At 43.2% G+C, this 27,550-nt stretch overlaps 1 protein-coding gene across 4 annotated transcripts in view; it reads left to right on the top strand.

The window, feature by feature from the left end:
- The first annotated feature begins 12,377 nt into the window (after window positions 1–12,377).
- The window catches only part of SLC7A3 (solute carrier family 7 member 3), a 37,885-nt gene continuing 22,712 nt past the window's right edge, over window positions 12,378–27,550 (top strand). For 2 of the 4 annotated variants that reach the window (XR_014292567.1, XM_082610799.1), the window contains exons 1-10: window positions 12,378–12,524; window positions 13,532–13,935; window positions 14,264–14,422; window positions 14,584–14,761; window positions 14,959–15,071; window positions 15,197–15,419; window positions 15,613–15,752; window positions 15,847–15,949; window positions 16,192–16,361; window positions 16,526–16,692. Coding sequence is in view for 3 of the 4 variants with exons in the window: in XM_082610799.1 (XP_082466925.1) it covers window positions 13,566–13,935; window positions 14,264–14,422; window positions 14,584–14,761; window positions 14,959–15,071; window positions 15,197–15,419; window positions 15,613–15,752; window positions 15,847–15,949; window positions 16,192–16,361; window positions 16,526–16,692 (1,623 nt within the window). In the remaining variant the exon portion in view is untranslated. Of the gene's footprint in view, window positions 12,525–13,531; window positions 13,936–14,263; window positions 14,423–14,583; window positions 14,762–14,958; window positions 15,072–15,196; window positions 15,420–15,612; window positions 15,753–15,846; window positions 15,950–16,191; window positions 16,362–16,525; window positions 16,693–17,024; window positions 17,134–17,270; window positions 17,668–27,550 lie in introns of those variants that run through there. The other 2 variants (XM_082610797.1, XM_082610798.1) reach the window with 2 other exon arrangements.

The raw sequence follows: 27,550 nt of genomic DNA, 5'->3' as shown, positions 1-27,550 counted from the left end.
CACCCCTGAGTGCAGAGGTGGGCACAGGACTGAGACTTGACCACTCATGGTAGCCCATAAGCCTGGGCTGGGTACAGGTCTCAAGTAGGGCCAGCCAGAGACCTCATAGGAGATTGATATGTGGACAAAGATATTGGGTCTTCAGAGTTTTTCTTAGATTACAAGTTGTAAGGATATCTCTGTCTCAATCTCTACCTCCCCACCACAAGCTGCCACACGGAGGGGACCCGTGGCAGGAGATGAGCAGAAAGAAACAGGGCCTAGAAAGAGGGAGCCTGGTGGCATTGTTTGCATCTCACTGTTCCTAAAGTGAGATCTTGCCTTGCCCTTCCCATTTATATGAGCCAATATATTCCCTTTTTTGCCTATACTAGTTTGAGTTGGATTTCTGTATTAAAAAAAAAAAGGCCTGTGTAATACAGGCCTATCTTGAAACATGAGTAGGCATTTCTAAGCTAAGAAGAGGAGGGGCATTTTAGATAAGAGACACAGCCTAGGCAAAAGCTCAGAGGTTTGAAATGTTCAGTGTGGCTAATATAATGCCAAACAAGAGAATTGAAAATGAAAGGAAACATCTTATGTGGAACAATGTGGTAAACATCTCTTCCTAATAAAATAACTTTAAAAAATAGAAATAGGACTTCCCTGGTGGTGCAGTGGTTAAGAATCTGCCTGCCAGTGCAGGGGACACAGGTTCGTGCCCTGGTCCCGGAAGATCCCACATGCCGTGGAGCAACTAAGCCTGCAGGCCACAACTACTGAGCCTGCGCTCTAGAGCCTGTGAGCCACAACTACTGAGCCCATGTGCCTAGAGCCTGTGCTGTGCAACAAGAGAAGCCACCGCAGTGAGAAGCCTGTGCACCGCAAGGAAGAGTAGCCCCCGCTCGCCGCAACTAGAGAAAGCCCCCGTGCAGCAACGAAGACCCAACACCACCAAAAATAAATAAATAAATAAATAAATTTATTTATTAAAAAAATAGAAATAGAAGGACATTTTCTTAATGCGGTAAAGGAAATCCCAAACCAACAGTCATCATACTTACTCCCTTGTAAATTGAAAATAAAACAAGGATGCCTGTTATTGCCATTATTCTTTAATATTGTCTTGGGTGTTCTGGCTAGTGCAATAAGATTTGAAACAGAAATAAGAGGAATCAATATTTGAAAAGAAGAGACAAAAATATGACTTGCAGATAATGTGGTTGTATGCCTGAGTATTCCCCAGGTAAGAGGGATATCCAAAAATCAGTAGCAATCTTGTACACCATAAATAACCAGTTAGAAAATACAGCACAAGAGATCCTATGACATGTAAGAAATATATATATATATATATATATATAATGTTTTAAAATAAACTCAATGAGAGATACATATGACCTAAGAAAAACTACAAAACTTAATTGAAAAATATAAAATGAGTTTAATAAAGAGACATCTTTTGTTTCTGGATAGAAAAACTAAATATATCAGAATATTCTCTTAAAATGGATTTATGGATTTATTATCATTCCATTCGGAACCTCAACAAAGTTTTTCTTGAAACTCAATACAGTCAGTTCTGCTATAGTCAACATACGCATTTCTGAAAATCACCGAGCTATGCAAAATTGTGCAATAAAAGCCACATGGCTTATGGGTAAGATGGGGTTAGAGGCACAATACTACAAATCTTTGTCAGTGACACAAAAAAGATAGGAGATGATTAATCAAAATGGTATCACAGTTTTACACCAATTAAATGATAAGGAATGTGTGAATACTACAATAAATATGACACTTTACCTTGAAAGAGACCTAAAGTTTGCTTGTGGAAGTGGGCACTGAATGATTTTAGCTTGTGAATTACTGTAAAGTGGTGGAAAGAGAGTTATCCGAAATTTAATGCAAAGTTGTAACACCAGAAGGATAGGTGGGACTGAAGTTCTCGTGGTGAACTGATGTAGCTGGTAGATGTCTGCAGAGTATGTATGTGTCCTGCATGTGTATTCCTGCACAGCTTGGTTTATCTGCGTGCAGTTTTCTGCATTCGTTCACTGTTTCCCATAGACCAAACTGCACATAAGCAAAGGCGGAATTTGCATTCTGCTAAAATTGTTGCCTCGATATATCAATCGCTTTGGAACAAAATCTCATTTTCAAAACAAGCAAGATAGCAGAAATGACTGTGAAATGACTGTTTCACTTTGAAAAATAAACTGCTTGAAGTACTACGTAAAAGGAGTAAGTCTTGCGTTAACAAATGTTAAAATATGGTAAAGTGCCCATTATTTAAAATGTGCTGGGAAAAGAAACTAGAAACCACATAAATGTGCATAAATAGGGGACTGGTTAAATAAATTATGGGCCACCCCTACTGTGGAACACGAGACAGCCATTTTAAAAAGTGAGGGGGTCCCATGAAAACTGATCTGGAAAGCAGTTCAAAATATATTTTCAAGAAAAAAAAACCCAGAAGAACATGTATAGTATAATCATATTTGTATTTTAAAAGCCTATCTGGGGACTTCCCTGGTGGCGCAGTGGTTAAGAATCCGCCTACCCCGCCTGCCGATGCAGGGGACGCGGGTTCGTGCCCTGGTCCGGGAGGATCCCATGTGCCGTGGAGCAGCTGGGCCTGTGAGCCATGGCCGCTGAGCCTGCGCGTCCGGAGCCTGTGCTCCGCAATGGAAGAGGCCACAACAGTGAGAGGCCCGCATACCACAAAAAAAAAAAAAAAAAAAAGAATCTGCCTACCAATGCAGGGGACACGGGTTCGAGCCCTGGTTGGGGAAGACTCCACATGCCGCGGAGCAACTAAGCCCGTGTGCTACAACTACTGAGACTGTGCTCTAGAGCCTGTCTGCCACAATGACTGAGCCCGCGTGCTGCAACGACTGACGACTGAAGCCCACTTGCCTAGAGCCCATGCCCCGCAACAAGAGAAGCCACCAAAATGAGAAGCCCGTGCGCCCCAACGAAGAGTAGGCCCCGCTCACCGCAACTAGAGGAAGCTTGTGCACAGCAATGAAGACCCAACACAGCCAAAAATAAATAAATAAATAAATTAATTAATTAACTAAAAAAAAGCTATCTGTATTTAAATTTAAATTATGTGTATATTTTCTTGTATAGGCACGGAATCTAGAAGAAAGCAAAACAAACTGTTAACAGTGGAGATCTCACAGTGGGTGGAAGTGGATTTTTATTTTCTCTCTTACATGTTTTGCTTTTGTAATTTTTAAATTAAAAACTAAATTTAATGTGCTGGCATAAAAGCAGACATAGATCAGTGAAAAATAGAGAATCCAGAGCTATATGCTAGTATATTTGAGAATTTACTACATGATAAAGTAGACATAATCAGACAGTCGAGAAAAAATGACTAATGAATTGTATTAGGCCGACTGATTTGTATTTTGACAAAACTTCAAATTATTTATATACATAATATATATAATATCACATTTCAAACACCAAAGTAAATTCCAGATGGATTACAGGGTTAAGTAGAAAAAGTGAGATATCATCTATAAGAGGGTGATCATTTAAAAGTTTTTTTTTTTTTTGCGGTACGTGGGCCTCTCACTGTTGTGGCCTCTCCCGTTGCGGAGCACAGGCTCCGGACGCGCGTGCTCAGCGGCCCTGGCTCACGGGCCCGGCCGCTCCGCGGCATGTGGGATCTTCCCGGACCGGGGCACGAACCCGTGTTCCCTGCATTGGCAGGCGGACTCTCTACCACTGCGCCACCAGGGAAGCCCCCCCATTTAAAACTTTTAATTAAAAAAAATTTTTAAAAATTCAAGCCTATGGATAATTTTAGTAGTGTAATGAATACCCATATACTGTTTACCTAAATTCACCAATTGTCAGTGTTTGCCACATTTGCTTTCTTTCTCTCCCTCTACACACACTCTCATGTGCATGCACGTGCATACACACATATGCACATTATTTTTGCTGACCCATTTGTGACACTTCATCCCTAAATACTCTCAGCACGTGTCTCCTAAGAACAAGGACATTCTCCTACATAACCTCAATACCATTATCATGCACAGGAAACTAGTACTGATACACTATCATCATCTAACACATAGTCCACATTCAAATTTCCCCAGTAGCCCCAATAATGTCCTTTATAGTTGTTTTTAAAAAATATCAAAGTTCCAATTGAGAAATATGCACTTTATAATGTCATGTCTCCTTTTTAAAAAAGTTTTATTTATTATTTACTTATTTAATTTATTTTTTGGCTGCGTTGGGTCTTCGTTGCTGTGCGTGGGTTTTCTCTAGTTGCGGCGAGCGGGGGCTGCTCTTCATTGGGGTGCGTGGGCTTCTCATTGCAGTGGCTTCTCTTGTTGCAGAGCACAGACTCCAGGCTCTCAGGCTTCAGTAGCTGTGGCATGCAGGCTCAGTAGTTTTGGCACACGGACTCAGTAGTTGTGGTGCATGGGCTTACTCTGCGGCATGTGGGATCTTCCCGGACCAGGGCTCGAACTCGTGTCCTCTGCATTGGCAGGTGGATTCTTAACCACTGCGCCATGAGGGAAGTCCCAATGTCTCTTTAATCTAAAATAATCCCCCTGAATAAAGACACAGACCTACTAGAGAATGGACTTGAGGATACGGGGAGGGGGAAGGGTAAGCTGGGACAAAGTGAGAGAGTGGCATGGACATATATACACTACCGAATGTAAAATAGATAGCTAGTGGGAAGCAGCTGCATAGCACAGGTAGATCAGCTCGTGCTTTGTGACCACCTAGAGGGGTGGGATAGGGAGGGTGGCAGGGAGGGAGACGCAAGAGGGAAGAGATATGGGGACATATGTATATGTATAACTGATTCACTTTGTTATAAAGCAGAAACTAACACACCATTGTAAAGCAATTATACGCTAATAAAGATGTTTAAAAAAATAATCCCCCTGCTTTTTTTGTCTTTTGTCTTTCAAGACAGTTGCAGAGTTCTGGCTAGTTGTCTTTTGTCTTGTCAAATGTCTCACAATCTGGATTGTCTGATTATTTCCTCATGACTAGATTCAGGTTAAAATTTTTTGGCAAAAATATGTCATGGATGATATGTATTGCTCATTACATCACATCTGGAGTGACAGAATGTCAATTTGTCCCATTATTTGTGAAGCTAACTTTGATCATTTGGTTCCATTATTTGTGAAGCTAACTTTGATCATTTGGTTAAGGTAGTTCCCCCTAGATCTCTTCACTATACAGGTTCTGTTGTAGGCAGAATTTTGGCTCCCATGACCTTCTCTCCCTGTGAATGTGTTATATTACATGGCAAAAAGGACTTTGCAAATATAATTAAGGTTACCAATCCAAAGCAGGGAGATTGTCTTGGATTACCTCAGTGGGCCCTGTGTAATCACAGAAGCCCTTAAAAGTAGAAGAGGGGAGGTCAGAGAGATTCAAAGCAGAAGGATTTGATGCTTTAGAGCTTGGAAATGGAGAAGATCATATGTTAAGGAAACGGGACTTCAGTCCTACAATTTCATGGAACTAAATTCTACGAACAATGTGAATGAGCTTGGAAATGAATTTTAGATGCTCTTCCCCAGAGCATCTAAAAAGGAATGCAGATACTTTGATTTTATCCCTGTGAGACCCTGAGCAAAGAATCCAGCCATGCAGTGCTGGACTTCTGACCTATATAAAGTGTGGAATAATAAATTTGTGTTGTTTTAAGCCTATACATCTGTAGTAATTTGTTACGGCAGAAATAGAAAACTAATGTAGGTACTTTTCCTTTTGTAATTAATATGTAAACTGTGGGGTGCTGCTTTGGGATCATGTGAATATCTTGTTTTCCATCACTCAAGGATCATCTATTGATTATGCTTATCTGAATCAGTTATTACTTGGGTGAGTACAAAACGGTGAGTTTTGAATTCTAGCATTTCTTGTAGGTTTATTAGCTGGTGTTCTTCTATAAAGAAGAGCTTCCCCCTGCCATTTAAAAGCATCACTATGACCTTATGAATTCTCTTAAAATTCAGTGTATTATCCAATACTATTAATGTTCTTTTGAAATTAAGTTTGGCAACTTCGAACATAAAATTTCAAAATTAAATATACTCACATTCTATGCTCAGCAAGTCCACTGATAGGTTTATACTCAATAGGAATGTACACATGTGTTCAGCAAATGATATTTACTAGAATGTTCATAGCAGTACTGCTTGTAGTAGCTAAAACCTGGAAAATAACCAAAAGTTGATCAACAAGGTAGAAGGAATAAATTGTGATATATTTGATATATCCCACAAAGGAATACCATACAACTAAGAATGAATGATCTACAATGACACACAACAATATGGATGAAACTCAAAAAGTTAATGTTGAATGAATTTCCTCAGTCTGGTAAAGGGTATATACAAAAACCCCACAGGGACTTCCCTGGTGGCACAGTGGTTAAGAATCCGCCTGCCAGTGCAGGGGACATGGGTTCAAGCCCTGGTCCGGGAAGATCCCACGTGCCACAGAGCAACAAAGCCTGTGCACCACAACTACTGAGCCTGCGCTCTAGAGCTCGTGAGCCACAATGACTGAGCCTGCATGCCACAACTACTGAAGCCCGTGTGCCTAGAGCCCGTGCTCTGCAACAAGAGAAGCCACGACAATGAGAAGCCCACGTGCTGCAACAAAGAGTAGCCCCCACTTGCCGCAACTAGAGAGAAAGCCTGCACGCAGCAAGGAAGACCCAACGCAGCCAAAAAAAAAAAAAAAACCCACAGCTAGCCATCATACTTAATGGTGAAAACCTGAGTGCTTTCCCCCTCTAATCAGAAACAAGGCAAGGATGTCTACTCTCACCACTTCTATTCAACACTGTACTGGAAGTTTGAGCTAGAGCAATTAGGTAAGGAAAAGAAATAAAGGGCATTCAGATTGGAAATGAAAAAGTGAAACCATCTCTGTTTGCAGATGATATGATCTTGTATATAGAAAGTCCTAAGGAATCCATTAAAACACTATTAGAACTTATAAGTGAGCTCAGCCAGGTTGCAAGGTACAGGATCTAAATACAGATATCAATTATATTTCTATAGGACCAGTGAAAAATATAAGGAAACATTTTATTTACAATAACATTAAAAAGAATAATATACTTGGGAATATATTTATCAAAAGAAGTACAAAACTTACTCTCTGAAAACTACAAAATATTGTTGACAGAAATTAAAAAGACCTTAAAAAATGGAAAGACATCCCATGTTCACAGTTCAGAAGAGTTGATATTGTTAAGATGGCAATACTATCCAAATTAATCTATGGATATAAGGCAATATCCATCAAAATTCCAGCTGTCTTCTTTGCAGAAATTGGCAAGCAGATCCTACATTTCACATGGAAATTCAAGGGACCCCAGAATAGTCGAAAGAATATTGAAAGAGAAGAACAAAATTAAAGGACTTGCATTTCCAATATCAAAACTTACTACAGGGGCTTCCCTGGTGGCGAAGTGGTTGAGAGTCTGCCTGCCGATGCAAGGGACACGGGTTCGTGCCCCGGTCCGGAAAGATCCCACATACCGCGGAGCAGCTGGGCCCGTGAGCCATGGCCGCTGAGGCTGTGCGTCCGGAGCCTGTGCTCTGCAACGGGAGAGGCCACAGCAGTGAGAGTCCCGCATACCGCAAAAAAAAAAAAATTACTATAAAGCTACAGTAATCAAGAGTGTGGGACTGGCATAAGGACAGACATATAACTCAGTGGAATAGAATTGAGAGGCCAGAATTAAACGCTCACATTTTTGGTCAGTTGATTTTTGACAAGGGTGCCAAGACAATTCAATGGGGGAAAGAATAGTCTTTTCAATAAATGGTATTGGGACACTTGATATCCATTTGCAAAAGAATGGATTTGGACCCCTACCTCACACCTTGTACAGAAATTAACTCAAAAATGGATCAAAGACCTAAATATAAGAGGTAAAACCATAAAACTCTTAGAGGGGGGCTTCCCTGGTGGCGCAGTGGTTGAGAGTCCGCCTGCCGATGTGGGGGATGCAGGTTCGTGCCCTGGTTCAGGAGGATCCCATGTGTCGCGCAGCGGCTGGGCCCGTGAGCCATGGCCGCTGGGCCTGCGTGTCCGGAGCCTGTGCTCCGCAACGGGAGAGGCCACAACAGTGAGAGGCCCGCGTACCGCAAAAAACAAAACAAAACAAAACGAAAAAAACAAAAAAAACACAATAACACACCACTTCACACTTACTAGGATGGCTATGATTAAAAAAAGATGGATTATAACAAGTGTTGGTGAGAATGTCGAATAAATGGAACCCTCATAATACGGCTGGTGGGAATGTAAAATAGTGCAGCCTTTGTGGGAAACAGTGTGGCAGTTCCTTGAAACATTAAAAATAGAGTTACCATATGATTCAACAATTCTACTACTAGGTATGTACTCAAAATAATGTAACACATATGTCCACAGAAAAACTTGTATACTAATGTTCATAGCAGCATTATTCATAATAGCAAAAAAAAAAAAGGGAGAAAACCCAAATGTCCATTGGCTGATTAATGGATAAATAAATTTTTTTTCCATACAATGGAACATTATTTGGCAATAAAAAGGAATGAAGTATGTACTTACACATGGTAGAACATCAATGAACCTTGAAAACATTATGCTAAATGAAAGAAGCTGGTTCACAGAAGACCACATATTGCGTGCTTCCATTTAGGTGAAAATGTCTAGAAAAATAGGCAAAGTTATGGAGACCAGAAGTAGAATTGTGGTTGCCTAGGGCTGGAGTGAGGGGTTTGGGAAGAAATGGGGAATGACTGGAAATGGGAACGGGGTTTCTTGTTGGGATGATGAATATGTATAAAATTGATTGTAGTAATGGGTGTACAGCTCTGTGGCTATACTAAATCTAGTGAATTGTTCACTTCAAAAGGTTGAATTTTAACTTTCTTTTTTTTTTATTTTTATTTTTTTGCGAGACACGGACCTCTCACTGTTGTGGCCTCTCCTGTTGCGGAGCACAGGCTCCAGACGCGCAGGCTCAGCGGCCATGGCTCACGGGCCCAGCCGCTCCGCGGCACGAGGGATCTTCCCAGACCGTGGCACGATCCGTGTCCCCTGCATCGGCAGGCGGACTCTCAACCACTGCGCCACCAGGGAAGCCCCAAAAGGTTGAATTTTATGGTATGTGAATTTTATCTCAATTATCAAAAGAGTACTTACTATATGTTTCCATTTATATAAAGAACAAAAACAGGTAAAAAAAAATCTAGGCTGTTAGAAGTTGGGACAGAGGTTGCCCTTGTCAGAAGGGAAAGTAGTTACTGGAAGGAAGCATGAAGGGGATTTCTGGGGCACTGATAATGGTTTGTTTCTTGATGTGGGTGCTGTTACAGGAGTGTGTTCATTTTGTGAGCATTCATTGAGCTGTACACTTTTGATACCAGTGTGCACATTTCTCTGTGTATACGGTACCTCAATAAAAAGTTAAAAATTTTTAAGCTCTGTAAATGAAAGCAACAAACATAGGAAAATATTTGAATCGAATATTACAGAAGAAAGGTTAATATCTATATAAAGAATTAATTCTCATTTATAAGGAAAGCATCAGGACCCAAATAACTAAGTTGGAAAAAGAAAAGATATGAATAAACAATTTCCAAAAGAAATAGTAATTCTAAACAGAATGCACTTCTACTTTGATTTTATTAGCAAATGACTTGTTTAAATTATAGCTATGCTGGTGAGATTGTGGTAATGTTGCTTTGCTGTAACATGGCTGATAGCACTGTAAACTGATAAAAATCCTTTGGGAATGCACTGTAACAAGTATCAACATTTACAAATATGTTCATTATCTTTGATTCAATAATTCCAATCCTGGGAATGAAGCCTAAGAAAGTAATTCAACTAGAGACATCGTATTAATGAAGGTGTTTCTTAGAACAAAGGAAAACTGGAAACAACCTGAATAAATGTTTAAATGGTTAAATAAATAATGGTACATCAGTGCTATGGAATATTATGTAACCACTAACAATGATAATTTTGAACACTAGAAGTAATTTGAAAAATATTTATTTGATCATGAAAACAGAAGCATGCAAAATTATATGAAAATATTGGGTGGGTTTTTTTCTTTTTTTGCAGTTTTCATTAGTGTTAAATTGTTTTATAATAAAAACAAACAAAAAATTCAATGTTTTGCACCTGGCCATTATACCACAAGAAAGAGTTAATGAAGCTGGAGAAATCCATAATGGTGGAGGACATCATGGAACTTCTGGAAAAATAAAAGCTGAGGAAGGAAATATGGTTGAATTCTACAAATTCATGAAAGGGATAGGTAGGTGAATGAGAAGTGTTGCATAAAATCTTGGAACGCTAGAATTGGAGAGCACCTCCTAATGCTTCTAATTAACTGATCAAGTTTTTATTGAATAATTGAATGCCTATTAAGTCCACTGTTAACCTGCACATGCTAGGCTGGTCTCTACATGGGACCCTGACTTCACTTCATGCCTCAACCCCTTGCAAACTAAGAGGCCTTCTTTATATATTCCGGTCTGTACCAAGGACTTCTTTCCCTGAATATTTACAACAGCAATTTGTCGATTAATCTCATAATTGAATCAATCACCTAATCTAAGTAACCAAATAATTATCATACACACTAAAGTATTATACTGAATATGAATTAAGTTTTTATTGAATACTTCCCATGTGCCAGGCAGGAAGAGTTGACTTCATAATCTCATCTAAGCATCTCAACAACCCTGTGAAACGTGTATATTATATCCAAAAACTGAGGCTCAGAGATGTTAGGTGATTTGCTCAAGGCCACACAGTGTCTGAGCTGGAAATTTAACCTAAGTCTAACTCCAAAGACTGCACTCCTAACCACTAGGTAATACAGTTTCAATTGTATTGTGTGTGTTTTCTATCACTAACTAGATTTTTACGACTACGAGGGCCAGGATTTTATTTTCTGTATCCTTTGTAGTCTCTTCATTGCTATGCTAGCTGCTCTACATAGTCAGTACTCAATGAATACTTAAGGAAAGCCAAAATGGAGCTGTAGCTAGCTGAAACTACCAGTTACTTCAAAAAGGATTTATATTTTAGATAGATTCATTGGTGACGTATTCATAATGGATTATTTAAAGGAAACAAGGATATTTAGGCCCGTCCTTAATCCCCAAGATGTCTTGGTGGAAGAGAACCACACCTTCACAACCCTTGGTGTTCCGTTCTAAGAACTGATTAGGCTGGATGGGGTTTTAGGGTCTGACACCCGGTGTGATCTTTCTTTGATTCTTCTGCTCCTCTTCTGTTTCCCAGAAACTGCTAGCCTAAAAGGGCTTGTCTCCATGCTGGTGCTTCTCCTGGTTTGGCTTTGCTTGCTGCCATGCCTCCTTTTCTTGTGCATTTAAATGAGGTATGGTACCCAAAGAGGCCGGTATTGAAGTCCAATACACCAGGTTTTACCAGTAAGGTGGTCAACAAATAATTATGGTGTATGTCAGGCAAGTTATGCCTCTGAGCCTCAGTTTACTCATCAGTAAAATGGAATTAAATAAGCTCCCTCCTCTAATATTTCAATATTGTCAGAATTTCATAGTTAATATTTAGTTTAACATTTATAGGTAGCTGGAGGTACACTATGGAGAGACTGGGGCCTAGAAATCTATATGGGATTAATTATCTGTGTACAGGTGGTGGTTGAAATCATCTTCTATTCTCCTGCTGACTGCATTAGGAAACACCCACAGTTGAGGGTCAGGGCTGAGGGGTTGGCGTCAGATGGCTGTCCACAATCTGGTAGGGTCCTTGGGAAAGATTTCAGGGGTGAGGTAACCTCATGTAGAAAAGAAAGCTTAGTAAGAATGAGAGTTGAGTTGGAGACTCCCCAGTGCCACCTCTCACCCCCCTCCCCCACTCCTGCCAATCACCGATTCTGACTATCAAGGCACAAAGGTAGAAAATCCCTTGGGGTTTCAGGCCATGTCCGGCTCTGACGCTGAGCGAGGAGAATGGGAAAAGGCTGCCCTCCCCCCGCTTCTCGCTCCCTGCCACGCTGAGAGAGAGAGAAAGAGAGAGAGAGAGAGAGAGAGAGGGAGAGAGAGGGAGGGGGAGAGGGAGAGGGAGAGAGAGAGAGAGAGAGAGAGAGGGCGGGCGAGAGAGAGAGAGAGAGAGAGAGAGCGAGAGAGCGGGCGAGAGAGAGCGAGAGAACGAGCGAGAGAGCGAGAGAGCGAGCGAGAGAGAGCGAGGGGGTGGGGGTGGGGTGGGGGTGGGGGGCGGGCGAGAGAGAGGGCGGGCGAGAGAGAGGTGTGTGTGTGTTGTGTAGCGAAGAGGATTGGGGGTGGGATTCCATGACGTTACCGGCTCCGCCTCCCGGTGTATAAAACAGGCGGTTGGCGCGCAACGACCCTAAGCAGCCGCTTTGAAGCCTGAGCAACTGAACTCGGCAGCCCCAACCCAACTCGGCTGAACTCAGCCTCACCGAACCCTATCCGAGACGCTCCGCGCCCTGGGCTTGCAACAGCTCCCCGGTAAGCGTTGGGGGCCGACAAGTGTGTCGGAGGGGGCGGGCGAGGGTCTGGGCATACCTAGGATTCTCTGGCAACCATGGCATGCAGTTGCATCAACGCGGCCGTGACCTGTTGCTGGCGAGACCCCAGCCCTGGGAGCCAAGGCTCCCATTTCCACCTCAGCCCCAGACCTTTTCTAGATGGGGGCATAAGAAACTGGGAGCCGAGTCGTGGGGCATAGGGCGGAACCCCTCCTCTCGGGTGTGAGCAATTTCTGGCTGCTCAGGGGCCCCCCTCGGGGGGCGTCTCCAAATCTTTAGATGTCGAAGCCACGCCTGACTGTTGATGCTTGCTGGTCAGCCTTGCGGGGCGGGAGGAAGTGGGGGAACATTTGCTTACCCCCCTGGGCGATGCCAGCGCCAGTTACACAGTGTGGGCTTGGAGAGGAGGGATGGAACTGAGTCGGTGCTCACTTTTGATCTGTAGCCGAGGTCGGTCCCCCCTCCCTCCGGGAGATCTAGGAACCTTGCTTATTTGAAGCCCTGGGGGCGAGCGCCGAAAAGGAATGTGGATATTGGGTGTGAGAAGGGGGTTCTCCCCAGAGCTGCTGGCCTTTCCTGGGTTGAGTTCTGTTTAATCCCCAAAGAGCCACAGGCCAGGGAACGGACACAATTGAGCTTCTCTGGCTCCTGGGTTGGGGTCTAGGATAAACGCTATAGTTTCCCCGCCAAAGAAAGAAGAGACTAATATTGATTGAGCACCTACTAGGTGCCAGGCCACTGAACTATAGGGAGCTTTCACATGCCTTTTCTGAAATTAGTCCTTCCACAAACCTGTGAGGTATTGTTATTCCTACTTGCATATGAAGAAACTGAGGTTAGAGGAAAAGTGACTTGCCTTTGTCCCTTCAACATCCTCCTCCCATCCCCCCCAAGCTCCTTTACTTGGTGGAGTGGGTACTGTAATTCACTCTTAGAGCTTAGGGATAATGAGCCCTATTGAAGGTCTTTTGTCTTGTTTTTCACCAGATCCTTCCTAGCATCCTCTCCAATTCCAGCTAGAATGCTGTGGCAGGCGCTTTGCAGATTTGGTCAAAAGCTGGTACGCAGACGTACACTGGAGCCAGGCATGGCTGAGACTCGCCTTGCTAGATGCCTGACCACTCTGGATTTAGTGGCCCTTGGTGTGGGCAGCACATTGGGTGCAGGCGTGTATGTCCTGGCTGGCGAGGTGGCCAAAGATAAAGCAGGACCATCCATTGTGATCTGCTTTTTGGTGGCCGCCCTATCTTCTATGTTGGCTGGGCTGTGCTATGCGGAGTTTGGTGCTCGGGTTCCCCGTTCTGGTTCTGCGTATCTCTACAGCTATGTCACTGTGGGTGAACTCTGGGCCTTCACCACTGGCTGGAACCTCATCCTCTCCTATGTCATCGGTGAGATGGTGGGGCAGGGGGGAACTGCACAGCCAATGAAGGGGCATGGAGTCAGGAAATCTGGGTGGAATGGTGAAGTGAGGTGTTCATCATTCGCAGGACTTAAATATCCATAAATGCGTGTATTTGTTGGGGGGCTGGGAGGGTTGAAGTTGTGGAGAAATTGTTTGTTCTACTTACCTCTGTCTTGGTGTCCTTAATTGACTGGCTTTGGTTCTTAAAAGATAAGAATAGGTGAAAATAGCAGGTATTCTTGTGAGACTGGTCTGGGGGAGGGAGGAGAGGATAGAGGAAACTTGACCCCGTGTTTCTGCCTCTGGTCCACCAGGTACAGCCAGTGTGGCCCGGGCCTGGAGCTCAGCTTTTGACAACCTGATTGGGAACCACATCTCTCAGACCCTGCAGGGGAGCATCTCACTGCACGTTCCCCATGTCCTCGCAGAATATCCAGACTTTTTTGCTATGGGCCTTGTGTTGTTGCTCACCGGTGAGGCAAGCGACAGGGACAGTGACGGGGGTGGGGCTAGTGGGGACTAGGCCTGGGAGCTTGTGGAGGTGAGAGCAGTGAGAAAGAAGAAGCTGGGAAGGAAAGGTCTGCACATAGAGGCAAGGAAACAAAGCTTGGACTGAGGCCTTTCTTTCCCACAGGATTGCTGGCTCTGGGGGCTAGTGAGTCAGCCCTGGTTACCAAAGTGTTCACGGTGGTGAATCTTTTGGTTCTCGGTTTTGTCATCATCTCTGGCTTCATTAAGGGAGATCTGCACAACTGGAAGCTCACAGAAGAGGACTACAAACTGGCCGTGGCTGGACTCAATGACACCTATAGGTTAGGAGATTCAGGAGATGCAGAGCTGGGAGCATGACGGGGAACAGAGGGATCTACGCTGAGGGATTCTGGATTGGCAGTGGGGAGGAATGGGATCCTAGGCCTTGAAGACCCAGCTAAATAGTTGGGCCTGAGAGAAAAGGAACAAGAGTTGGCTGAACACGCTCTTACCTTTTCTATCCCTTCTTTCACTTTAGCTTGGGCCCTCTGGGCTCTGGAGGGTTTGTGCCTTTCGGCTTCGAGGGGATTCTCCGTGGAGCAGCGACCTGTTTCTATGCATTTGTTGGTTTCGACTGTATTGCTACCACTGGTAACACAGTCATTCCGTTCCGTATGGGGCTCGGGCATCTGTGTGTGCTCAGGCGGCGTGCGGGTTGGAGTGGTAGAGGAGCAAGCCTGCTTCTCTGATTCAGAACCTTGTGCCCCTTCCTGCAGGGGAAGAGGCCCAGAATCCCCAGCATTCCATCCCCACAGGCATTGTGATTTCACTCTTCGTCTGCTTTTTGGCCTATTTTGGTGTCTCTTCGGCACTCACGCTCATGATGCCTTACTACCAGCTTCAACCCGAGAGCCCCTTGCCTGAGGCCTTTCTCTATACTGGATGGGCCCCTGCCCGCTATGTTGTAGCCATCGGATCCCTCTGTGCTCTTTCTACCAGGTCAGTGTCAAATGTTTATTCTCCTCTGCTGTCAGAGTCTCAGGTGATAGCATTCCACACCAGAGAATACCCCTTAAAAGGCCCTTAAGAAGTCCCTAAAATGGCTGTGAGCAGAAGGTGGAGACTCGTTAAGCTCACAGTCTTGAGGAGAGAGATGCCCAGTCAACGCCACTCTGGGCGTACTTCTCTCCAGCCTCTTGGGCTCTATGTTCCCCATGCCTCGGGTGATCTACGCGATGGCAGAGGATGGCCTCCTGTTTCGTGTCCTTGCCCGGATCTACACCGGCACACACACCCCCATCGTGGCCACTGTGGTCTCTGGCATTGTCGCAGGTGAAAACTCGTCTTTGCCCTTCCCCTCGTTGTTTCAGCAACTCCGTTCACTTTGCTCTTGCCTTCGCTCATGTTTTCTGCCCATCAATTTCAGCATTCATGGCATTCCTCTTTGAACTCACTGATCTGGTGGACCTCATGTCAATTGGGACCCTGCTTGCTTACTCCCTGGTGGCTATTTGTGTTCTCATCCTCAGGTGAGACTCCTTTCCTCTGCACACTGTGGTGTGGATTTTGATTCTGAGATGAGGAGTCATGGGGATCTGCTCCTCCTTCCTCCTCTTCCTTCATCATCCTGACTTTCCTTGAGGAATATGGATATCCCTCCCTGCCAAAAGGAATGGCTACCCTTAATGGTGATGAGGAAGGTTAAGCTGCCTGGGAGAAGATGGTATAGTGGTTAAAGGTTCTTAATACTGCCATCTTCCTCTTGTCTCAGGTATCAGCCTGACCAGGAGATGAGGAATGAGGAAGGTGAAGTGGAGTTGCAGGAGGAGGAGAAGATCCATGAAGCAGAGAAGCTGACCGTACAGGGACTATTCTGTCCACTCAACTCTATCCCCACTCCACTCTCTGGCCAAGTTGTCTATGTTTGTTCCTCACTGCTTGGTGAGCACTGGCATTTTTCTCTTGGGTCAGCACGATGGGAAGGAGGGGAGTGTGTGGCATTTGGTGGCTGAGAGAGGGTGACCTTCCTTGGAATGGGGTGCCTAATGTCTTAATATGTTGCTCTCAAGAACTGGTTTTGACGTTTCTCAACTTGACCCTTGAAGCTCTACTGCTGAGTGTCCTTTGCCTGGTGCTGGCCCAGTGGTCCACTCCACTGCTTTCTGGAGACCCAGTGTGGATTGCAGTGCTTGTGCTGCTCCTGATGCTCATTACTGGGATCACTGGAGTCATCTGGAGACAGCCACAGAGCTCCACTCCACTTCACTTTAAGGTAAATGACCTCTTTTTTTCCCCTCCACCAACCCATCTTGGAAGAATACGTTCCAGATACCTTGTAGTCTCATACATATTCTTTCATTGGACAAGAAGGGAAAGATATAGGAGCATACCTAGGCCAAAGATGTCTTCTCTGACCCTTCCTGTTCCATTTCCACAAATTCTGCATATTCTTGGAGTCCCATATGAGGTACACTATATGAATGGACACTGAAATACACAGCATGAGTAGGAGTCGGACTCTCCCTTTCCTGGCTTGAGTAGGTTAGGGATCTCTTTCTATATCACCCTGTGGTCTGTACAAAGAAGATTTTGCTTTGTTCCCAGGTACCTGCTTTGCCTCTCCTCCCACTAATGAGCATCTTTGTGAATATTTACCTTATGATGCAGATGACAGCTGGCACCTGGGCCCGATTTGGGGTCTGGATGCTGATTGGTAGGTATCCACTTGGGAAGAGTAGGCCTCTCGGGTCTCCTTTCCTGCCTCCTTTCCCTCTTGGTCTCGAGTAGGAGCCCTATTAAGCCTTTACAGGCCACTATTTTTCCTACCTCACAGCTACCTTTCCCTACTAGGGTTTGCTATCTACTTCGGCTATGGGATGCAGCACAGCCTGGAAGAGGTTAAGAGTGACCAACCCCCACTCAAGTCTAGGGCCAAAACTGTAGACCTGGATCTCAGCAGTGCCTGTACACATTCGATTTGACATCATCACACCTGAATGCTGTCTGTTCTCCCCGCACAATAATGGAGAGTACTCCTGACCACACAGAGAGCTAGGCTTCCCATGGGATGTTGGTGGGGGAACACAGATAGAGCTCTGTATTTATTATGGAGTGAAGGATGTGTCTGCTCTTTCTTGTCTTTTTTTTTTCCACTCGTCTACTTTTTAACTGTATCTGTAGCTGCTTACTGGCTTTAAAAAAATTGTTATTAAAAGAAACTAGAAATAGAAACTATGTCTTGTTCTTTGCTTGCTAGAGATGATATGGAGCCTGACTTTCAGTGTGGAGAGCTTCAGATAAGTGTCCTTTGTTTGCTCCCGTCACCACAAAAGTATCTGCTGTGCCTGTGTGTGCTTCTTGTTGGCTTGGGGTTTGAGTAGGGTGGTGTAAGTAGCCATCAAGTCTAGTCACACTTCAAGGAACGATCTTGAGATATGTTTTCCCCTTGCTACACAAAAGGTTAGGTTCTGAATAAGTAGACAGCAACACTCGTCTCTGGGATTTGGGGGTGGACTCTGATCTCAACACTGGCATTGGTCAGGGCCTACACTGAGACCATTGTCTTCTGTTCTACCCCTTCTAGTTGGACCAGTCCCAGGCTCCTATGACTGCCTGGACAACAGAAATTTTGGCTGTGGTGTTTAGTACTTCTGGGAAGGGGTGGACAATAGGAGAGGATGGGTAAAGGACTGTGTATATGTATAGCTACTGGTTGTTGTAAGGAAACAGAGGTTAGAGCTGCTCAGACCAAGAACTATTAATTCCTCCATTTACTCAACAAACATATGAGGAGGGCCTGTAAAATGCTAGGTCCTTGCTGGGTGCTGGGGATACAAACATGAATAAAACATAGTCCCTGCCCTCAAGGAGCTCACGATCTAGTGGGGGAGACAAGCATGTAAACAGGAAACAATGCTATTTGTCCCAGGGCAGGGGTAAGTGCCAAGAGCTGCAGAGGCACAAAGAAGGATGTGCTTGACCTGAGTGCACCCTGCGGCTTGTGGGATCTTAGTTCCCCGACCAGGGGTTAAACCCGGGCCCTCGGCAGTGAAAGCGCAGAGTCCTAACCACTGGACCGCCAGCGAATTCCCTTGAGTAGGTGTTTATGAAGTGGACTGAGGGGAGGGCTTATCTGCCAGTGAACAGTGTGCACAAAGCTGTGGAAGTGTGAAATGGCGTACTGTATTGGGGGTATGACATATAGTTTAATGTGGCTGGAGGGCAGCATATACGGGGTTGTGGTGAAAGGTAAGAGACCACATGAATGGCCTTGTATACCCTACCTAGAAATTCAGATGTTATCTTAAAATGGTGTGTGTGTGTGGAGCGGGGGAGGGGGTATTGTCACTGAATGATTCCAAGCAAAAGGGGTGGTTGGATTTATTAGTCTGGCAGCAGCAAGGAGGATGGCTTGGAAGAGGGTGGGGGAAGTTAGAGCAGTGTGATAATAGCTGCCATTTATTCAGTATTTATTTTATGCCAGATACTGTGCATACAATCTCTTTTTAGTTCTTGCAATGACCCAATGAAGTAGATGTTATGGGAATTATTTTTTACAGATGAGGAAATAGGTTTGGGGTAAGAAGTATGCTATAGGTCACATAACTTGGAGTGATCAGGGCTGGGATATGCACCCAGTTCTGACTCTGCAGCCTGTGCTCTTTAACCACTGTGCGACATTGCTAGCAGTAATTAGTTAGGAGAGCATCATAGTCATTTGGGCAAAATATTTCAGGATTTTTGGTCATTTGGATGTCGGAGGTAAGAAAGAAGTGGACGACTTAGATTTCTGGGTGAACTTTCTGGGTGAATGATCAAATTACTAGCCAAGATGGAGAGCGTAAGAGGAAGAGCATATCTGTGGAAAGATAAATTCAGTTCCAGATATGCTGAGTTTATAAACATGTACATGAGTTTAGCTTCATATAGGTGAAGATACATAATCACCCATTGGAACTTGGAGCCAGGCTAGAGGTCTAGGCTAGAGTTATAGATTTAGGAATCATCAACTTAGAGGGCAAATGAGTATGTAATGGAAGCTGTGTGTGGGGCTAAAGATTGCCTTGGGGCAAAATAAACAATCAAAAAATTTTGAAGCACAAATGATATCATTTCCTTTATGTGCAAAGAACTCATAAAAAATAAGAAAGATGAATAACTTGATAGAAAACTGAGTACAGGATATAGTGTTCAGAAAGAGAATATAAGATACCAACAAATATAAAAAAACATACTGAACCTCACTCAACAAGAAATGCAAATTAAAACAACCATGAGAATTCAGTTCTTACCTTCCAGACTGGCAAAACAAATTTCGATGACAAGGCATTGGCAAAAGTGAGGTTAAACAGGCAATCTTATGCATGATGGGGATATACATTCTTGTGACTTTTGCGGAGGGTAATTTGATGATACCAGAATTAAAAACACATTCTTTTTGATCTGACAATTTCATTTATAGGGATTAAAAATTTACGTATATGAGGATATTTACAGTAACATTATTCATAATAGCGTAAAACTTGGAAGCTACCTGATGTGCGCCGGCCAGGAACTAGTTAAGCTATATTAATTCAGTGGAAGACATACAGCCATTTAAAAGATGAGATCTTGCTTTCCTGGATATAAAAGCTCATTATAAATCTAGGTTAAATAAAACAACATGGCATTTACTCAAAAAAAGAAAAAAAAGATAGAATTATATGTGCCAAGAGGTGATATGGAAAGAGCTCCAAGTCACACTTTAAGTAGAGACAAAACAAAATGGAACAAAAACCCCAAGGTGCAGAATATTTGTGTGAAATAGCAAAAGAGGATGCATTTATACCTATTTTTTTTCTGGAAAAATTAACCAGAAACCTCTGGTTTCTCCTCTGTACTTTTTCAGTTTTTCACCAGGTACAAACATTATTTTATTCTTTTAAAAATTAAAAAGAAAAATTTTTTTTGGCTGCACGTATGGGATCTTAGTTCCCTGTCCAGGGATCCAACGTGCGTCCCCTGCGGTGGAAGCGTGGAGTCTTAACCACTGGACCACCAGGGAAGTCCCCAAACATTAGTTTTAAAATTCCTTTTAAAAATCATTATGATAGTAAAAGATTGGAGGAACTCTAACATTGAAGTGATACAGGAGGAGGAGGACTCAGTGTAGGAGGAGGTGGAGACAGGAGAGTGATATGGAAGTCTAGGGAGGAAGGGACCTCTCAGGAGCAGTCAACAATGCCAAAGGCTGCCTAGAGAGCCGAGTTAAATAAGATGAGGACAGAAAGGGTTCATTGGTTTTGTCAGTAGGTAATTGATCATTTCAAGAGCAGTTTCTGTCAGATGGTAGGGGGTACTGCAGTGGATTGTGAATGGAGGGTGAGGAAGAGGACCTGGGCTATAGGCGAGCATTTCAGGGCACCGCTGGAGGGAGCTGAAGGAGAGGTTTGGGTTTTTTGTTTTGTTTTAAGATGGGCAATTCTTGCATTTACATGCTTAAAGGAGATTGTCAGTGGAGAGAGTGATAAATCCCTGCACTACCGTTTAAATAAATCTTTTGTGAAGGAAGGAGTAGTCCTTTGATTTGGTACTCTAGGTCTTTTTTCATTCAGTGTCGTGTTTCCCAGACCTCAGACAGGTAAGTATAGCCTTCATGAATTTTTCTCTTTTTGTGTAATTCCTGTACTATTAAAAAAAAAACCCACCAATTTTTAAGCTTAAATACACTTCTTTGAAAAAGAAAACATTTTACCACTATCATAAGTGGAAAACAAAGTATTTTCCTAATACACATTAAAATATCCAACTATTAAAAATGTTTGGCTGTGCACCACCTAAAATAATCACATACACCATATTTTGGAAACAGTTAACACAGTGAATAGTATCTCCATAGGACACTATGCTTGAAGCTGGAGTAGAAAATTGCTTTAGGCATGGTCTAATCTTGATCTCCTCAAGGAGCCAGAGACAAAATTGGCCCAAATAAGTACAAAGTGGGAAATAATAGGTATCCTAAGAGAGGTCTGAACGAAGTACCATGGGAATTCACATGAAGGAGTTCTGTGAAGTCTTCATGGAAGCTGAGGCTTTTAAGCTGTGCTTTAAAGGATGGGTAAGATACGTAATTTCAGATATGGTGGGAGAGCATTTCAGGAAGAAGGAACCTTGTGCACAAAGGCAAGAAGATGGGAAAGTTTATAATTCAGTTTGCCCAGAGCCTAGGATTTTGAAGTGGTGAAGTGGAAAAAGAAGGCAGGAAAGGCAGATTCCAGTCACTCTTGAACTCAATTTCAGGGCCTGCAAGTAAAGGGCAGGAAGTGTGTGGATGAGAGTGTTATAATATGTGAAGGAGAGAGTGGGTCTGTGATTTGTTTCAATGAATTAACCTCAGCTACCTACTCATGGTTATACCCTAGATTTTGCCAGAATGTCACCTCTGAAATCACTATTTCAAACATCAAATTCTCTGTCTACATCTTCCCAAGCTCCAGCTCATTTGCTCAGGTAACCCCACTACAACAATTCTTTGACCACGTGAATCTTCCAATTCACTACTCCCCTGCTCCCCAGATACACCTTCTCTGTGTTTATCAGTTTCCTCCAATCTTTGCTTGTTCCCTTTACCACTTAAATTTCTGAATTTATTATCATTATCACGCTTGCGAATATCTTCACCTCACTAGGCAATACTCCAGAGTCCTCTCCACCCCAGCCGGAGGAATCCAAACATCTTCTCCATACTTTCACCTGTGTAGCTCAGGATTGTTGGAGGCAATCACACAGCTGGGCAGATGAATGATCATCAACCTTGACCAGGTCCTCAAAGGGGATTTCTGCCGGAAATCATCTTTTTCTCTCCGATTCCCCTGCTCGCTGAAACAACTGTTTCTTACCTTCCTCATATTCTTCAAATCTCTCCCTCCTACTCTCTGCTGTTGACTTTGCCTCATACTTTATTGCAAAAACGCATGCCCATCAGATAAAAACTCCCTCATCTTCCTGTGGATTTTTCTTTTAATGGAAATAGCTTTTCTTTTTTTCCCCTAATGATAAAAATGTGTTCATTGTAGGACATTGAAAAACTGAAAGATATAAAGAAGAAAGCAAAGATTCTCCCAAATCCCAACACTCAAAGATAAACAGTGTTAATATTTTGGTAAATACTCTTCCAGACATTTTCGTTCAAATATGCATACATAAGTGTTTATCTTTTCTGTGAGACCTTTTCAGTTTACGTATTAGTGGGATTGGTTGGTCACTGTAGCCACTTGTCTCTTCCCATTCACACCCAGGTGGAGACCATCCCAATAGTTTTCTTAAATTGAAGTGTATAGTTGATTTACAATGTTCTGTTAGTTTCAGGTGTACAGCATAGTGATTCAGCTTTGTTGCAGATTCTTTTCCATTTATAGGTTATTATAAGATATTGGCTATAATTCCCTGTGCTATACAGTAAATCCTTGTTGCTTATCTATTGTATGTGTAGTAGTTGGAACTCCCTGTATAGTAGTTTTTTTAGTCACTCAAATCTATAAAATTATACTTTTTAAAAATTAGTTAATTACTTGATTTTTATTTTTGGCTGCATTGGGTCTTCATTGCTGTGTGCGGGCTTTCTCTAGTTGCGGCGAGCAGGGGCTTCTCACTGCGGTGGCTTTTCTTGTTGCGGAGCATGGGCTCTAGGCGCATGGGCTTCAGTAGTTGTGGCACGCAGGCTCAGTAGTTGTGGCACACGGGCTTAGTTGCTCTGCGGCATGTGGGATCTTCCCGGACCAGGGCCCCAACCTGTGTCCCCTGCATTGGCAGGCGGATTCTTAACCACTGTGCCACCAGGGAAGTCCCTACACCTTTTTGAGCAGTTGGTAACTTTTTTCTTTTTTTAAACTCAACAGTGATATAGGCATTTCCCAAGTTTTATACCTCTACGTTGTTTTCACAGCAGTGTTTTTAAAGGCTGTATAAGTATGCCACTATATGGTACTAATGTACACTAGGTTGTATAAATAGTCCACATTTAACTAAGTGAACACTTAAGAGACTTACAATGCCTCAGTGAACATTTCTGTTAATCTATCTTTGCAAAATTTTTCAATTTCTTCTTTAGGAAAATTCCTAGAAGAGGAATTGTTGGGAAACGGTACACACATTTAAGACTTTGATACCAATTGCCAAACTGCCCTCCAGAAAATTTGCAGTAATTTGTACTCCTAACCAACAGTACACAAGAGTGCCTGTTTTGTGCCTCTTGTCAATTTGAGGTTTTGTTAATCTTTTTAACCTTTGCCAACCCGATAAATGAAAAAAATTCACCTTGCTTTATTATTTGCATTTCTTTGATTACTGGTGGGGTTGAACATCTCTTTATGTGTTTATTGGCTATTTATATTTCTTCCTGTACAAATTGTCTGACCATGTCCTTCGCTGATTTATGTGCTAGACTATTTGTTTTTTTTTTAATTTTAAGAGCTCTTACTGTTTATCTGTTATATATGTTGAAAAAATATTTTTCTAATCTGTGGTTTGTCTTTCAACCTTGCTTATAGTACCATTCAGAAGATTTTAATTTTTATGTGGTAAAACTTATCATTATTTTTCCTTTTGATTCTGGTTTCAGGTCACGTTTAGATCTTGTCATGTTTATAAAATACTCACCCAAACATCCTTTAGAAGTTTTATGACTCAATTTAATCTTTGATGAATCCAGAATTCATTTCAGTATATGAAGTAAGGCAGGGATCTGGTTTTATTTATTTTTTTAAATGGCTATCCAGTTGTTTCAATACTTTTTCCGGACCAGCTCTTTTCTCCACTGATTTGAATCATTTCTATATATACTCGGGTCTGTTTCCGGACTCTATTTTGTTCTGTTTATCTGTCTGCATGCACTATTACCATACAGTTGTATTTACGGTAGTTTTAATATCTGGTAGAAACTAATAAAAAATAAATAAATAAAAAGCATAAAAAAATATCTGGTAGAACAAGCCCCTGTCCCTTACTTTATTATTACTTTTGTTTTTAGAATTTTCCAGACTATAATTGCATATTTACTCTGGAGGTGTTTTTCTTCTTTTAACAAGGTGTAATGCTACCTTCTGCACTACTTTGCATTCTCGGTTGCTTACTCTCTTTTAATCCAGTCTATTAATGAGAGTCTTAATAAGCGCTCATTAGAGTCCAAGCTGTTCACCTGCCGTATGTAACAATCTCTTTCAACATTTCTGCACTAAGTTGTTAAAGGGTTGCAGTGGAAAATTTATAGTTTATGCTAGGGGTAAGGTAAGATAATTTACAGCATGTTGAGTGCTGCTTAATGGTATTTTACTACTCACTCTTGCATGTCCTCCCCAATATGTACCTGCTTCTTTTATGATCTCCTTTCCTCTTCTCTCTCTCTTTGACTTTTTTTTTCTGTCTCTTAATTCTCATTTACTTGTAACATCTAGAGAGGCCATCTAGATCAAAACCAAAAACATTGGGGCTACCCATACAACATAAGGATTTTTTACCCTTTCTGCATATTTTCCTTTATTCCACTGGCCCTTTCAGTGCAGTGGTGCCAGCTCAGTAAGTAGCCCTGACTTTGGAGTCTTATTTGCAGTCAGTATTAATCAACAGAGTCATTTGATTCCTGTATGCCTGATATAATCTTGGATAATATAATATCCATTCTACTACAGACATTATTAATCGCTAAGAGCTCTAAAAGGACCCCTGTGGGCTTGAGAGCTGAGGTCTAATTATTGTCCTGTTTCTTCATCTGTTCATCCATGAACAAAGGAGTTATGCTAGAGCCAGGAGCTTGGGTGGAATGATAGAAGTTGGGAGCCCTTAACTGCCAACCAGGAAATGGGGAGTGATAATGGGAACTAACATTCTTTAAGTACCTACCATATGCCAGCCACTGTTCTAGATGCTTTATGTACACTATTCCATTGAACCAGAAGCCTAGAATTACTTTTATTCCCATCTTACAGATGAAGAAATTGAGGCACTGAGATTCTAAGTAGCTAGCGCCAGCGCACGCAGTATGTAGTGCATGAGGATTCAGTCAATTATGGGATACTACCAGACTTCTTCCCCTGATTTAGCAATCTAGGGTTGTGAAATATATATCAAGTTGCAGGATTTAATAGAGGAGGATCCAAAAGAAAAGTGGTTAGTAGCAGTATTTCCTGTTTTCCCCCTTTTCTTCACTATACTATGTGATCTAGATGCAGAAAATTTTGAAGAGGGAAAAGAAATTATTTTTAGAAATCCCATCTTTTCCACAATAAATAACGACTGACTCTGAGACTCTCAGGGTCAGGAGGCAACTCTGTTAGTGTTCCCAGACTTCAAGCCACAATCTCTTCTCTTCATCTTGTTAGCCAGCTCCACATCTGGCTTGACTGAGGTGCACAAGGCTTAAAAGAGGGGTATGTGAGGGAAGGGGTGGGAGGCTTGTTAATGCTTTGATTTGGCGTGTCCCCAAATTTGGAGGCCTCATGCCTTAACACTGCTGTCTCTGAGTGGAGATTTCAGTAGAGGCCAACTCCTTGGTTGCAAGCATCACTCGTAGATTTAGCTGGAATCAAACATGTTCACATATATATATTCCACACCATCCCTGAAACCATTTGTTTGGAGTTGGGTAGGACCCCTGCCCTTGCTATGAGCCTGCAGGGGAGTCACTGTGTAGTTTCCTTCAGATTTGACAATGGCAGGGCAGCAGAAACATGTCTTGGGACTACAGGGTTTTTCAGTCTCCAACTTTTTTTTAAATTAATTTATTTATTTGTTTTTATTTTTGGCTGTGTTTGGTCTTCGTTGCTGCTCGCGAGCTTTCTCTAGTTGCAGCAAGCGGAGGCTACCCTTTGTTGCTGTGCGTGGGCTTCTCATTGCAGTGGCTTGTTGTGGAGCATGGGCTCTAGGCGCGTGGGCTTCAGTCGTTATGGCTCTCCGGCTCTAGAGTGAAGGCTCAGTAGCTGTGGTGCACGGGCTTGGTTGCTCTGAGGCATGTGGGATCTTCCCAGATGAGGGCTCGAACTTGTGTCCGCTGCATTGGCAGGCGGATTCTTTTTTTTAAAAATAAATTTATTTTATTTTTGGTTATGTTGGGTCTTCGTTGCTGTGTGGGCTTTCTCTAGCTGCGGCGAGTGGGGGCTATTCTTCATTGTGGTGTGCAGGCTTCTCACCGCAGTGGCTTTTTTAAAATTGCGGAACATGGGCTCTAGGTGCAGGGGCTTCAGTAGTTGTGGCTCACGGGCTCTTAAGAGTGCAGGCTGAGCAGTTGTGGTGCACGGGCTTTGTTGCTCCGCGGCATGTGGGATCTTCCTGGACCAGGGCTTGAACCCGTATGCCCTGCATTGGCAGCCAGATGCTTAACCACTGCGCCACCAGGGAAGCCCTCCTCAACTTCTTATATTTCTGACCTTTGCGCTCTTGAATAACCAGTGGGCAACATTGTTTACTTTCCGTTCCTTCCTTCCTCCCTCCCTCCCTCTGTCCCTCTTTCCCCTGCCTCCTTCCCTCTGTCCCTTTTCTTTTTTTCTTTCAAAGGCCTGCTCTCCTCTTTCCTGTAACCCTCGCCATCTGCACTCTTCCCGCAGTAACTGCAGTATGTTTCAGTATTTCACTATACTCCCTCACTTTCATTGATTCTCACCCTGGCCCTCTGAACTGCATCCCCAGAAGTTCACGCCGGGACTGTGCCCAGAAACTCATGCTTCGAGATGAAGGGAAAACGTCAATTGGGAAAGACCTTTCTCAGACATCACTATGGGGGGAGGAGCTTTCCAAGCGTCTTCACTGGCACCGTGGACTTGGTTTGCTCCGGGAGCACTGTGGCGTCGGCGGTCCCGGCGGAGGTGTACAAGTTAGTTGTTTCCAACTAGCAAGGAGATGCGGTCGTTAGGTCAACACTTTTTAAAGCGGCCCTGAGGCAGTGATTTTGAACTATGGAGCTGACTCTCCAGTGAAGAAAGACGGGGAAAGACAGGGTTTCGGGACTTGGATGAAGGATGGGGAGTGGTGCGGCGGCTCGGGCGGGACTTGGATGAAATATGCGGAGTGGTGCGGCGGCTCGGGACTTGGATGAAGTATGGGGAGTGGTGCGAAGGCGCGGGGTGGGGGTGGGGGCGAAGGACCGTCAGTGATTGGATGCT

This window comes from Mesoplodon mirus, assembly GCF_964341445.2.
Source record: "Mesoplodon mirus genome assembly, chromosome: X".
Classification (NCBI taxonomy): domain Eukaryota; kingdom Metazoa; phylum Chordata; class Mammalia; order Artiodactyla; family Ziphiidae; genus Mesoplodon; species Mesoplodon mirus.
The sequence above is the reverse complement of the archived record's forward strand: the minus strand, read 5'-3'. Positions and strand labels throughout refer to the sequence as shown.